Source organism: Mus caroli, unplaced genomic scaffold, assembly GCF_978045245.1.
Source record: "Mus caroli unplaced genomic scaffold, Mus_caroli_1 scaffold_7, whole genome shotgun sequence".
Taxonomy (NCBI): Eukaryota; Metazoa; Chordata; class Mammalia; order Rodentia; family Muridae; genus Mus; species Mus caroli.
Genome location: NW_028227262.1, coordinates 6,946,841 through 6,960,713, shown reverse-complemented (window position 1 = coordinate 6,960,713; position 13,873 = coordinate 6,946,841). Strand labels below are relative to the sequence as shown.

At 42.3% G+C, this 13,873-nt stretch overlaps 1 protein-coding gene across 7 annotated transcripts in view; it reads right to left on the bottom strand.

The window, feature by feature from the left end:
- Window positions 1-13,873, bottom strand: part of Abcc9 (ATP binding cassette subfamily C member 9) — a 112,472-nt gene that overhangs the window by 32,906 nt on the left and 65,693 nt on the right. For all 7 annotated transcript variants that reach the window (XM_029478465.2, XM_085839797.1, XM_029478466.2 and 4 more), the window contains 5 exons: window positions 12,302-12,398; window positions 8,877-9,106; window positions 7,925-8,073; window positions 7,608-7,677; window positions 6,272-6,429 (listed from right to left, as the gene is read on the bottom strand). In XM_029478465.2, the coding sequence (XP_029334325.1) occupies window positions 6,272-6,429; window positions 7,608-7,677; window positions 7,925-8,073; window positions 8,877-9,106; window positions 12,302-12,398 (704 nt within the window). The remainder of the gene's footprint in view (window positions 1-6,271; window positions 6,430-7,607; window positions 7,678-7,924; window positions 8,074-8,876; window positions 9,107-12,301; window positions 12,399-13,873) is intronic.

The following is a 13,873-nucleotide window of genomic DNA, read 5'->3' as shown; positions in this document are numbered from 1 at the left end:
ACCTGATCTTAGCTGTACTACAGATCAATAGTAAATAAAACCATATGGCATTGGTATAAAGGCAGACAGGTTGATCAGTGGCCCCAAAGTGAAGATCCAGAAGTAAACCCACACACCTTTGGACACTTGATTTTTGACAAAGAAGACCAAACTATACAATGGAAAAAAAAAAAGCATCTTCAACACATGGTGCTGGTCTAACTGAATGTCTGCATATAGAAGGATGCAAATAGATCCATATCTATCACCATGAACAAAACTCAAGTCCAAATGGATCGAAGACCTCACCATAAAACTGGATGCACTGAACTTGATAGAAGAGTAAGTGGGGAATAACCTTGAATGCATTGGCACAAGAGACAACTTTGTAAACAAAACACCAGCAGCTCAGGCACCTAGATCAACAATGAATAAATGAGATCTCAATGAACTGAAAAGCTTTGGTAAGTCAGAGGACTCCATCAATAAGGAAAAAAAATGGCAGCCTACAGAATGGGAAAGATCTTTACCAGCCCTATATCTGACAGAGGGCTAATATCCAAAATATTTTGGGTCCTTTATAAACTCAGGAAGTTAGATGTCAACAAACCGAATTTTAAAATGGAGTACAGAGCCAAACAGAGAATTATCATCCAAGAAATCTCGAATGGCCAAGAATCGCTTAAAGAAAGATTCAACATTCTCAGTCATCAGGGAAATGCAAATCAAAACGACTCAGATTCCATCTTACCCCCTCCAAAATGGCTAAGTTTAAAACAAAAACAATAACAAGACAAAAACAAAAACAATAACAAAAACCTCAAGGGATAGCGCATGCTGGCAAGGATGTGGACAAAACAGACCACTCCTTCATTGCAGGTGGGAGTGAAAACTTGTACAACCACTTTGGAAATCAATTTGGCAGTTTCTTAGAAAATTGGGGATAGTTCTACCTCAGGTCCCAATTATCCCACTTCTGGGAATATACCCAAAATTTGCTCTACCATATCACAAGGACACTTGCTCAACTGTGTTCATAGCAGCTTTATTGGACAGGAACTGGAAATAACCTAGTATGTCTCTCAACCAAAGAATGGATAAAGAAAATGTGGTACATTTACACAATGGAATATTACTCAGCTATTAAAACAATGACATCATGAAATTTCTAGGCAAATGGATGGAACAAGAAAATATTATCCTGAGTGAGTTAACCCAGATCCAGAAAGATAAACATGGTATGCATTCACTTATAAGTGGATATTAGGCATAAAATACAGGATAAGCATAATACAACCCACAGATCCAAAGAAGCTAAGTAACAAGGAGGGACCAAGGGAAAATGATAAAATTTCACTGAGAAGGGGAAGTAAAATGGACATCAGTCGTGGAGGGAGGGAGGGAGGGAGGGAGGGAGGGAGGGAGGGAGAGAACTGGGTAGGAGAGGGGGTAGGGAAGGGAACAGAAGGGATCAAATGTGGGGAAGACTGAGGGAGAGAGAACCAGGAGAGAGAGGTGGAATGGATGTTGGGGGATCTCTGGGAAGAGTTAAAAACCCAGAGCAATGGAAACCCCCCAAAATCAATGAGGGTGACTCTAGCAAAAACTCCTAATAACAGGGGATATGGAACCTGAAGTGGCCACCTCCTGAAACCAGGCAAGACTTCCATTGGAAGGATGGGGACACCAGACCAGCCAAACATCCTTTGACTCACATTATGTCCTGCCTATAAGATGTTCAGGAATAAAGAAGGAGCAGAAGCTGGAGGAATGGCCAACCAACGACTGGTCTACCCTGAGACCCATGCCATGCTAGAGGGAGCCAGCCTCTGACACTATTAATGACATTCTGCTGTGCTTGCTGACAGGAGCCTAGCCTAGCAGTCATATGAGAGGCTTCATCCAGCAGCTGATGGAAACAGATGCAGAGACCCACAGTCAAGCATTAGACAGAGCTTAAGGAATCTTGTAAAAGGGGCGGGGGGAGGGGAGCTGGGAAGGACTGAAGGAGCCAGAGAGGTCAAGGACAGCGCAGAAAACCTACAGAATCAACTAACCTGGGCCCATAGAGGCTCACAGAGACTCAACCACCAACCAGACAGCATGCATGGGGCAGATCTAGTCCCCCTACACATGTTACAGCTTGGTTTCATGTGGGTCTCCTCACAGCTGGATCAGGGCTGTCTCTGACTCTGCTGCCTGCCTTCTAATTCCTTTCCCCTCACTGGGCGGTCCCTTCTTGCCTTGATAGAAGATTCACCTAGTCCTATCTGCATCTTGACAGGCCAAGGTGGCTTGACATCTATGGGGGTGTCTCCACTTCTCTGAGGAGCAAGGGAGGGGAAGGGAGGTAAGCGGGGAGGACTGGGAGGAGAGGAGAGAGCGCGGAAGCTGTGGTGGAGATGTATCACGAACAAATAAACTAATATAAAAATCTTGATCAAAACGTTTCCCTCTCAAGTATGAGTCACTCGCTCCTTCTGTGTCCCCACGGCAACGCATTTCAGCTGTGACAAAAGACTTGACATTCTACAGACACCTTAAATGAAGTGTGGAACGGTAACCCTTACATGCCCGTCTTCCCCTTCATCTTTAGAGTGGGAACAGCTGAAGGTTTTGTTGAGCGCTACAGGAAAAGTGTTAAAGGTAAATATGAATATAAATCAATATTGAAATCACCTTGATTTGGAATGGATGACTAGGTGGGAAAGAATTGTTGGAAGGGCGTGATCTTGTTATCGTTTGGGGAGGGCTGTTGGCTTTTGTGAAGGTGTCTCTCTCTGTCACCTTCATCCTAACCTTCTTGTCTCCACCTCCCAAGTGCTAGCCTTACAAGCATGAGCAACTGTACCTCAGCCAGTGAGATAACAGCCTTTTAAGTGTAGGGGACTGGAGGACATTCTTAAAAGAATGATTGCTGCCACTGAACAGAAGAAGTAAAATAAGAGCCAAGCCTTGTGGATGGTATGAACAACGGGAAAATGGTTGAGAGGGGAAGAGCAGTTAGGATCGCCTGGGGAGCGGGGGGTGGGGGTGGAGGGGTGGGTCTCTAAAGTTCTGAATTCATAAGATGCTAATCTACTTAACACAGAGGGTGGGAAGCAATGGCAGGAAGATGGCTGCCAGAGGAGCGTCATGGGCTGCAGTGATACCAAAGTGGTACTGAAAGTCGTGTAGCAACTTCCAGCACATCGGACTTTGCAAAATCACTGAAGTTCACCAGTGTTGAAGGACACACAGAGAGAAGACATCAGAGGGGGAGATGCAGCCGTGGGTTCAGCTTTAGCCACTGGGACTTGAGTCCCTGCCTCTGAGGAACTTTAACAGTTCTCCCAAGGAAGGAATGCCCACATTAGTATACACTTATCATACATATCTGTACAACGTACTTAAAAACAGAAATTCCTCAATCTGTCCAATGTAACCCTTTTCACAAAGCTGTGTGTTCATGAATTTTTCTTTTAAAATTAGTTTGTTTATTTCTTGACTGATTGGTGGATTGGTTGATTAACTGACTGATAAGATGTCACTGTGAATCCCAGGATGACTTCAAATTTGCAGTGACTTTCCTGACTCAGCTTCCCAACTGTCATAAAGACAGAAATTCACAGTCATATCCAGGTCAACGACTTTTCTGTAAGTCATATAAGCTTGCCTTTCTAGATGATAAGACTGAGATAAACCAATTATTTGAAAGCATTTCCCTTTCCCTTCCCCTTTCTACCATTTGTCTCGGAGGGAGGTTGGGAGGACAAGAGAGGTAGCCCTTCCATTGGCCTGCGAGCATCAAGTGAACTGGTAAATGCTGCTACACACCACAAAGTGTGGAGGCCAATCTTGACCAACTGTGTAGTCCCACAAACAAGCGCAATGCCTTTCCATTCTGAGTTTCTGAGATGGACTTGGCTCACTTCACAAAGGGCAGATGGGGGAGGAGGCTCGGAGGAAAGTGGAGAGAACAGTGAAAGACTGTGAGGAGCTTCCTAGGTTTAAACTTTAAACATAAACAGGTGGTTATTGGCACAGCTGACAGCAACAACAGATGGCCATTCACTGAGGTCAGAGCTGAAGAAAATGCCACTAAGGAGCCTCTCTGTTTACAGAACTGTCATGTGTAAGCTCAGAAGGTGATGAAACAACCCAATCTGCGTTCTTGTAGGAAGGAAGCAGACAGCTAAACACCCATTAGACCTGTGACTTAAACATTCAAAAGGTCACATTACTGCCACCAGGATCCTCCACTTCAATTCTCCTCAAGACATAGAAAACAGTCTGTTCAGCAGCAGGAGCAAGATCCTTGTGCCTGTACGACTTCTAGTCACTGGGTCGTCCTCCCAACTCTCAGATGAGAATGGTTTGGACAGAATGGCTGTTAAATCTCTTATCAACCCTAATTCCTTTAAATATATATATATTTGTCATGTTACAATTGGTTCTTCTTTTAAAAATTCTATTTTGTGCCCCTTCCTCTTCACTACCATTAAAAATAAAAATTCTTTATATAACATCTTTAAAAGACCATACTCTCCGTTACAGCCACTACTCGTGTAGACCAATGAGTCTGACTGTGTTTCAGGAGCAAAGCTCACAGTTGACATTGGTAGTGGGTTAGAAATCTTTGCCTAGCTCTTGCCACCCAGTTGATCTCAGTAATGGCAAAAAGACGTTCAAAGAATCCTGTGGTTGCAGTAAGATACAGAAGTTTCGTATAAGTGTTGAGAGGCAAGGGCTGGATACAAGTCACTCAGCGGTCACCAGCTGGGTCAGAAGCTCCTTGCTCTTCAGCATTGAGTGTTGGCACATACACCAGAGGAAATGGGAATGTGACTCCTTCATTGGTATGGAAGGAAGTAAGGAAGGAAGGAAGGAAGGAAGGAAGGAAGGAAGGAAGGAAGGAAGGAAGGAAAAGGGAAGGAAAGAAAAAGGAAGGAAAGAAGGAAAGAAGGGAGGGAGGGAGGGAGGGAGGGAGGGAGGGAGGGAGGGAGGGAGGGAGGGAAGAAGGAAGAAAGGAAAGAAGGAAGGGAGAGAGGGGAGGAAGAAAGTAAAGAAAGAAGGAGGGAGGGAGGGAGGAAGAAAAGAAAGAAAGAAGGAAAGAAGGAAGAAAAGGGAAGGAAGGAAAAAGGAAGGAAGGAAGGAGGGAAGGAAGGAAAGGAAAGGAAAGAAGGATGGAAGGAAGGAAAGAAGGGAGGGAGGGAAGTTGGCCAGATAGATTCTGAGAAAGAAAACCCACTCAAATATAACCCACATCTCCAGTATGTGAAGGATTCACAGCCCTGGGGGAGAGATAATACGGAGCTATGTGAAGTTCTGTATGCCCTGAGGACCTCTCTAGCACGTCTCCCCTTTGTCCTCCCTCCTCCTGTGTAAGTTCATCTTCCCTGCACTCCTGTCATGTGAAATGTGCTCAGTGTGCTGGATAAGCACACTAACCTTTCACTCTAGCCTAGTCTGAATGTTAAGGTTACTTTTGATATGGCTTTATCTTAACAAGCGATGGGTTTCAGTGAGAGCAGCTTTGTATCGTCCACCACAAGGCAACACAGCTACCCGCTACACAGCAAGCGTTTGTTGAGTACTGACAGAGTCCCCACAAAAAGAAAGCTCGTTGTATTCTTTAGGAAAGCACCAAACGCAAACTTTCAAGTTTACAAATGCTGACACTGTACTGACCGTTAATCGCTTAAATTCTTGGGGAAAATAACTCCTATATTAACAAAAACTCTAAAATTAATGATGCCCCTTTGTTTATTTGCATTATCAGGTACATGGAAATTTCTGTGAGCCCCATGTCTCCAGTCTCTTAAAGTGATGGCGTGCCTTGCAAGACACTCAAGATCATCCAACTACATAGTCATGGATAATTTATCTCCGTGTCTGTTATCTTCTACTATTTCATACCCCGTGTTTGAAGGATTTTGTGACTTTAACCCTTTTTTTTTCTTTGGGATATACTGCCTCTCAATTGCTCACTCTTCAGGACAATGTGAGTTTCCTGCTAATGTTAGATTCAGGAAAAGAACCAAAGAATGCAAGAGCTGGCACACCTATGGGCTCTCAACTCAACAGACAAATTCTTGACAAACCAAACGGCATGTTAACATGTGTCAGCAGCATATTTGCATGTGCCAAGGGTGAGGAAGAAGCAGTCACTTTTCGAAAGGATGGTGGTGGGACTCACATGGAAACATGAGGAGTTAGCAAAGCCAGTTGTCTTCTCCACTAAACTCTTCACCTTAAACACTAGAGCAGAAACAGTTCCCAATCATCAAATGTACAGAATAGTCTCACTTACTTAGAGGCAACCCGGAAGTATTTCTGGATGAAATAAAAGGCTACACCCAGGGGTGCAAGGGCGACTAGAAACACGGGTGTAGCATAGGAGATCATCCCAATAGCAGACAGGCAGAGCAGGGTGGAGCGCGTCAGCGACTCCAAGGTCGGAGGGATATGCTGTGGGGAGAGAGTACAAAGGACAATGCATTTAGCTCATGTGCAATATCGGTGACAGTGTAATAACATTCATGTTTATATTAATGTTAAGTAATGGGAGCCACCACCAAAGCAAGCTGTAGGCCTGCTCACAGTAGACAATTGCACATGCGTCCACAGTTCAGCATCCATGCATCATTGACATGGTGTCCACCCACTCATCTCGGATACTGTAGATAAACGTTTATACCAGAAGTTTGTTGGCTTTACTATGATCAAATATGGGTATTTCCCCATCCGTGTTTTCAAACATTCCTTTCTAATGGATATACACTGTTTAAAATTCATCTAGTCTTCCCACTGTAAAATGTGTAGATTATTTTTTCAGCAGTTTTTGTGTCCTTTGAGTATCTTTGATTGGATTACTTGCTAATTATAATTTTCCTTATTGAAGTTAGATGCTCTTTATATATTGTAGTGATTACCTGATTTCTTTTACAATTTAAATTCACCTTTGGTGCTTCCAGCTCAATCAAAGTTTAAAATTTTTATACAGTTATTTCTGTTTGTTCTTTTCTAATTTTTCCTAAGGTCTGTTTTACTTCAAAAGACCTTTTGCAGTTCTTGTTTCAAAAACTGCCTAGCCTTTTATTTTACCATGTTACAGCTTTTTGGGACATCTTTATTTGATGGGCAGTTGTTTCATATTTTATGGATAATTGTTCTCAACATCTTTTATTTTAAAATCAATGATTCTCACAGGCTTAAGAGCAATTTGAGAGCAATTGAAGACAATTCCTAATGTTAACCTCTAGCTAACCCACATACACACACATACATACATGCACACACATACACATACGTGCACACACATATACACATGCACACACACATGTACACACATGCACACACATACACGCACATGCACACACACATGCACATACATACACATACACACAAGAGTGTGTATGGGCACTTACATGAACACTTATACTCACACAAGCACATACATACAACACACATGAACACACATACGAAGATTTTATCCTAGAAATCATTTTTTTATTATGATATGAGGTCAAAATGGGCCCCAATTTAAATTTTAGCAATTCTCTACCCTTAAGAGTCATCTGTGTTCAATACTGTTTAGTTTACCTGAGGAATTTGCATCAGAACCTAGAAGAGACTCAAATCCTCACCTGGTCGATGATGTTCGTATCAGCAGAAAACCGATTGAGGATCAGCCCCAGTGGTGTGGTATCAAAGAACCTAAGCAGGGAGCAGAGCAAAAAGTCTGTGGTGTGGACCACCGGGGCCAGACACACGCTGAGGGACAGTTAGAGTCTTAAAGATGAGGTTTCCGCATTCGTCCCATCAATGACCAAATAGTTTCCTTTAAACTTCCACATTTTGTTTCTATTTTAAAATGCATTTTTTATTACAAACGCATGAGGGCGAGAAATACCCCCTGTCTGTCTTCCTTTACCTGATTGGCCCCCTGTCTGTCTCCCTTTACCTGATTGGTCCGAGAATTATCTTCTTGAGGAGGTTGTGGTGAAGGTTCTTGGCGGCTGTGAGGCCCATCCACTCCACAGTGAGGGAGGTGACGAGGCAAAGGAAAATGCCTGCTCCACAGAGGATGCTGAACCCAGCCACATAGAAGGTCTAGGAAGAACCAGCCCGGGAAGATGGCATGAGACAACCTCCTAACTAGGGCTTCTCCTAACTGAGAAATGAAGCACTGATGTCAGAAAGACTGTTGGGATCCTTGTCTGGCTTGCATTTAGAACGCTGAAGCCTGGTGGGTACCCAGGACAGGATCCCCCATCAGGTTAGTCCCTCGGGCCCAGAACTGCAGAATTAGTTTTTCTTCCCGGCTGGGGGCAGACTCTTGGTTTTCTACCTGGTCAAGGCCATACTTTGACCTTTATTACAGAATGACAGACACCTCAGTGTACCGATCCAGGATGAAAATAACCAGAGTGACAAACATTTCCTTTATATGTGCTTAACATATTATGTAATAAGAGCATGCAGTGCATATAAGACAGAGGTATTGAACTCCTGAAATATGAATCTAAATGTTTCTATGAGAAGAATTGTAAAAGCAGGGCTGAGAAATGGCTCATCAATTAAGAGTGCTTGCTGCTCTTCCAGAGAACCCACACTGGGTAGTTGATGACTGCCTGCTCTGGCCTCCATGGGTACTGCATTCACATACACATACTTATATCACAGACACATAAGATATAATATTTAAATATGTAACAAATAAAAATAATGTAACCAAATATAAAGTGATTTTAAAAAAGTAAGAGACATCGTGTTTAACACTGTTGGTGGTTTCCCCAGTTTTAGGCCTTTCCTTGCTTCCTAACACACTGGAGTTGCACCAGATGCCTCTGGCATTCTGGCTGTAAGTGTGGTCAGCAGAGGCCTCCCTGTCCACCATTTCTGAATGCTTGTACCTGGTCAGCTTTTCCAGGATGGTTTATACTGTATTCGGATGTCCATGTAGCTAGCCAGTAATCTATAGCCACAATCACCGAGTGCTTCAAAAGCTTAGAGAAGATCATGAGGAAGAGCAGAAAAAACCCTCCTGAAGTGAGGTACCACCAGCAGGTCTTCCAGGGCATCTTCGTCCTGAGCCTCATCACCGTTGACATGTTATCATCCTCATCTTCCTCCTCTTCTTCCTCTGCATAGTCAGACACACAACACACCTCGTGTAAGCTTCAGATGAGCACCAGAAATAACTCTTGTTTCTAACAGGAATACAGGTCACCTCATTTAACTTTAGAGAATCAAAGGTGTTAGCCTTGTGCATCTTAAGTACTATAAGCAGTGCATACTTCAATTATTTGAAAAATAATGGGTTGAAAATTGTCAGACATGGTGAGTTCCTCTTGTAATTCCAGCACTTGGGGGGCAGAAGTAGGATAATCAGGAGGCCAAGACCAGCCTCAGCTATAGGGTACATGAGGAGTTCAAGTCTAGCCTAGGCTACATGAGATCCTGTCCAAAGAAGGAGAGGAGAAGGGAAGTCAGAGAAGGAGAGGGGAGGAGAGGGGAGGGGAGGAGAGGGGAGGATTTTAACCCAGCAAGCACAGGACAGAATCAGTTTCTGCGGTGATCAATTTTCTACTGCAATGAGTGAGTCTTAAGATAGCCGAGTGTGACTCTACATTACAAAAAAATAGAAATAATTAAATAATTGGTTTAGAATTCCACAAGCCTCTGTTTCCTTTCAGAACAAACACCCTCAAAGAATTCAAATGAAAGAAGTCACCCTTTATCCATCGTTTTCTTGATTGTTGGGTTTTTTTTTCCCCACGAACACTCACTGAGACTTCTGAAATATGCAGGTGGCACATTTGGTGCTTGCTACCTCCACATTCCCAGGTTCCCTGTTTCTTAGTTGGCCAGTAGAAAGGAGGAAATGGCAAATGGAAACTACATAGGAAATGAAGGATAAGGAATGTCTTTACTCTGGGTCCTTAAATGATTTATTTAAAAACTTTCTTAGTCTCCCATGTCAAGACAATATAATGATTTTAGGTGATTTTTATCAAACTTCCAGTAAATCTTTTTTTTTCTTGTTTCCTCAGAACACAGTATTAGATGTGAAAAGCTGAGATAAAAACTTGACTCTCTGTACTTTTTGGCTAATATCCACTTATCAGTGGCTACATTAAATGCTTGTCTTTTTGGGTCTGAGTTACCTCACTCAGGATGATATTTTCTAGTTCCATCAATTTGCCTGAAAAATTCATGATGTTCATACTTGTAATAGCTGAATTGTGTAAGCACACCACATTTTCTGCATCCATTCTTTAGTTGAGAGACATCTGGGTTGTGTTCAGTTTCTGGCTATTATGAATAAGGCTGCTATGAACATAGTAGAGCATGTGTCCTTGTGATATGGTGGAGCATCTTTTGGGTATATGCCAAGGAGTGGTCATAGCTGGGTCTTCAGGTAGAACTATTTCCACTTTTCTGAGGAACCTCCAGATTGATTTCCAGAGTGGTTGTACCAGCTTGCAATCCCACTAACAATGGAGGGGTGTTCTTCTTTCTCCACAACCTCGACAGCATCTGCTGTCACCTGAGTTTTGATCTTAGCCATTCTGATTGGTGTGAGGTCACTTCTTTGAACATTTCTTTAAGTGTTTCTTGGCCATTTGGTATTCCTCTGTTGAGAATTCTTTGTTCAGGTCTGTATCCCATTGTTCAGTTGGGTTATTTGGGGTGTTTTGGAGTCTAACTTCTTGAGTTTTTTTTTAATATAATTTGGATATTAGCCCTCTGTCAGATGTAGGGGTAGTGAAGAGCTTTTCCCAATCTGTAGGCTGTTGTTTTGTCCTAGTGACAGTGTCCTTTGCCATAGAGCTTTTCAGTTTCATGAGGTCCCATTTATCAATTGTTGATCTTAGAGCCTGAGCCACTGGTGTTCTGTTCAGGAAATTTTCTCTTGTGCCAATGTGTTCAAGGCAATTTTCTATTTTTTTTCCTACTAGATTCAGTGTATCCAGTTTTATATTGAGGTCCTTGATCCACTTGGACTTTAGTTTTGTGCAGGGCGATAAATATGGATCAATTTGCATTCTTCTACATGCGGATTGACACTTAGATCAGCATCATTTGTTGAAGATGCTTTCTTTTTTCCACTGTATGGTTTTGGCTTCTGTGTCAAAAATCAAGTATCTGTAAATGTATGGGTTTATTTCTGAGCCAATTCAGTTCAGTTCAGTTCAATTCAATTCAATTCAATTCAATTCAATTCAATTCAATTCAATTCAACCCAACCCAATCCAATCCAATCCAATCTAATCCAATCCAATCCAATCCAATCCAATCCAGTTCAGTTCAATTCAATTCAGTTCATCTACCTGTCTGCCTCTGTACCATTACCATGCAGTTTTTATTACAATTGTTCTGTAGTACAGTTCAAGGTCAGGGACAGTGATTTCTCCCGAAGTTCTTTTATTGTTCAAAATTGTTTGGCTATCCTGGGATTTTTGTTTTTCCATGTGAAGTTGAGAATTGCTCTTTCAATGTCTGTAAAAATAAAATGTGTTGGACTTTTGATGGGGATTGCATTGACTCTGCTTTTGGTAAGATGGCCATTTTCACTGTGCTAACCTTACCATGTACATAGAAGCTCTTTCCATCTTCTGAGGTCCTTGATTTTTTTCCTTCAGTTCTTGTCACACAGACCTTTTATTTGCTTGGTTAGAGTTACACCAAGATATTTTGTATTATTTGTGGCTACCATGAAAGGTGTTGCTTCCCTAATTTCTTTTATCATTTGTATAAAGGAGGGTTACTGGTTTCTCTGAGTTAACTTTATAGCCAGCCACTTTGCTGAAGTTGTTTATCAGCTGAAGGAGTTCTCTACTGGAGTTTTGGGGGTCATCTATGCGTACTATCATACCATCTGCAAAGCGTGATACCTCAACTTCCCTACCATCTTCATTCTTCATCACTGTGTTGTTATGGAAACCATATGCAGACCGGCTGAATCAAATGTAGGTACATATATTCATATATTTTCATTCTTCATTGATGATTGATGCTTAAAGAATCAATATTTTAATAATAACCATATCCAGTCATTATATTAGACATTTCTAATTATTCTGTCTCCAGACCCTTGCTTTCCATCCTCTGTGACAAATGTGATGAAGACATAGACACCCATTGAGTCATGCTGTCAGGGAACATAAGCCTTACCTTGACTCTATCTTGTTCAACATTATTCATTTACATTTGCTCTGTGCTTTATGCAAAGCAGCTAGTTAGACCTGTGTGACACACTCACATAAGTTTCTGAGACAAACTCCCCATAATATAGTAGTCTAAATGAATGTTTCAGATTAAAAGAAATACTAGCCTTCATCTTCATCCTCCATCTGTGCTTTGGCCTCTCTTGAATACATGGCTCTTCGGAGAGTCTTCCTCTCCAGTGTTGTTTGGTCTGCTTCCATGTCCTGTGGAGAACGATATGCTCTTATTGAGGGAGCTTCTGTCTGAAGAAGGGTTTAACTTACCACTTAATGACACACTGAGTGATTTCATACCAGTCCCAGGCTCTCTGTTCACTCTGGACACACAGAACTTCTGTCGCAGGAGCTGTTAGGGAAATAATGCTGGACATTTGCGGACAAGGTTTCTGTACTCAGACATGCAGGATGATGGGAAACCAGAAAGAGTTACAACATCAGGACTTAAACCTTGAAACACAGCTCCACCACTGACACATCGCTTGTCTTTACATCAGTTTCAAACAATTATTGTAGCCTAAGGATTCGCTTATGTTAAATATCTTCTTTTAAAAATATTCAAGCTAGGCATGATGACAAAGGCCTGCCATTTCAGTCCTTGAAAGGCTTAGGCAGGGGGAATAACTAGAAAGTCCAAGTTAGCCAGAACCACATATAGAACTCCCTCTTCGAGAAACAGGCAAACAAAAATTGCATGTAGTTCTGGGCTGGCTAATCTACCACTGTGACTATAAATGGGTAAACTGGATGGATTCTTTTAACCTATCACTGAGGGAACTGTACAAGGGACTTTAGTGGCATCATGAGGGAACAGGTCATTCCAAAGAAAATAGGCAATGGGGGTCTTTCTGTGCCTAGGATACTCATAGCACACTGTAGGAAAGAGATATACTAGAAGAAGAAGGAGAAGTACAAAGTCAGATTGCCATGTGTTCGGGGCTGCATGGGCCTGTCATCTGCCCAAGGAAGAAGGAAGAGTTTCATGTTCTTCATGTCCCAGCCTCAGAATTGGGGAAGCAAGATCAGCTAAGTTTCATAGCACAGTGCTGGGGGGCAGTCACCTGCCTCTGCATGGGAAACAAATCCCAAACACCCAGGCCAGGATCACTGTAAGTGACACTGGTCATGAGTGGCCCCTAGTGTGGCCCAGTGCACTAAAACCCAAAACCAACCAAGCAGACCCCAGCCTCAGCACACAGTTTGGCAGTTACATCATAAAGCCAAGGGACTTTTGAAGATCAGTCAGTCCCTAAACATTGCTTTTTAAAATTTTCCTCATGCAATCCGTGTTTTGGAAGGCTCACCGTTCTAGAAAGTTCCACTATTTCTGAATTCATCATTAAGAAAGTGACAGCAATCCCCAGTATGTCAGGATTAGTCTACAAAGATACGAGCCACAGAGTTCCCTGATGATGGGAAGAGCAACGTGTTGGTGGACTAGATCACGATCAAAGGGAGGGCAGTCTCTCTCCTTTGTGAATGATAGAACTCGATGGGATAAACCCAAAGAGAGAGGTGAATTTAGTTCCATTCGGGCTCCTATAATAGTACGCATGAGGCCAACGCTTACTTTGTTTAATTTTTAAAGAGACTCCCCCTCCCATACTCACCCACACACAAAACTTAAAGCAAATGTTCTTGAAAGTGTTCACAAAAGAGCTAATTACTGGCTAAGTATTTGG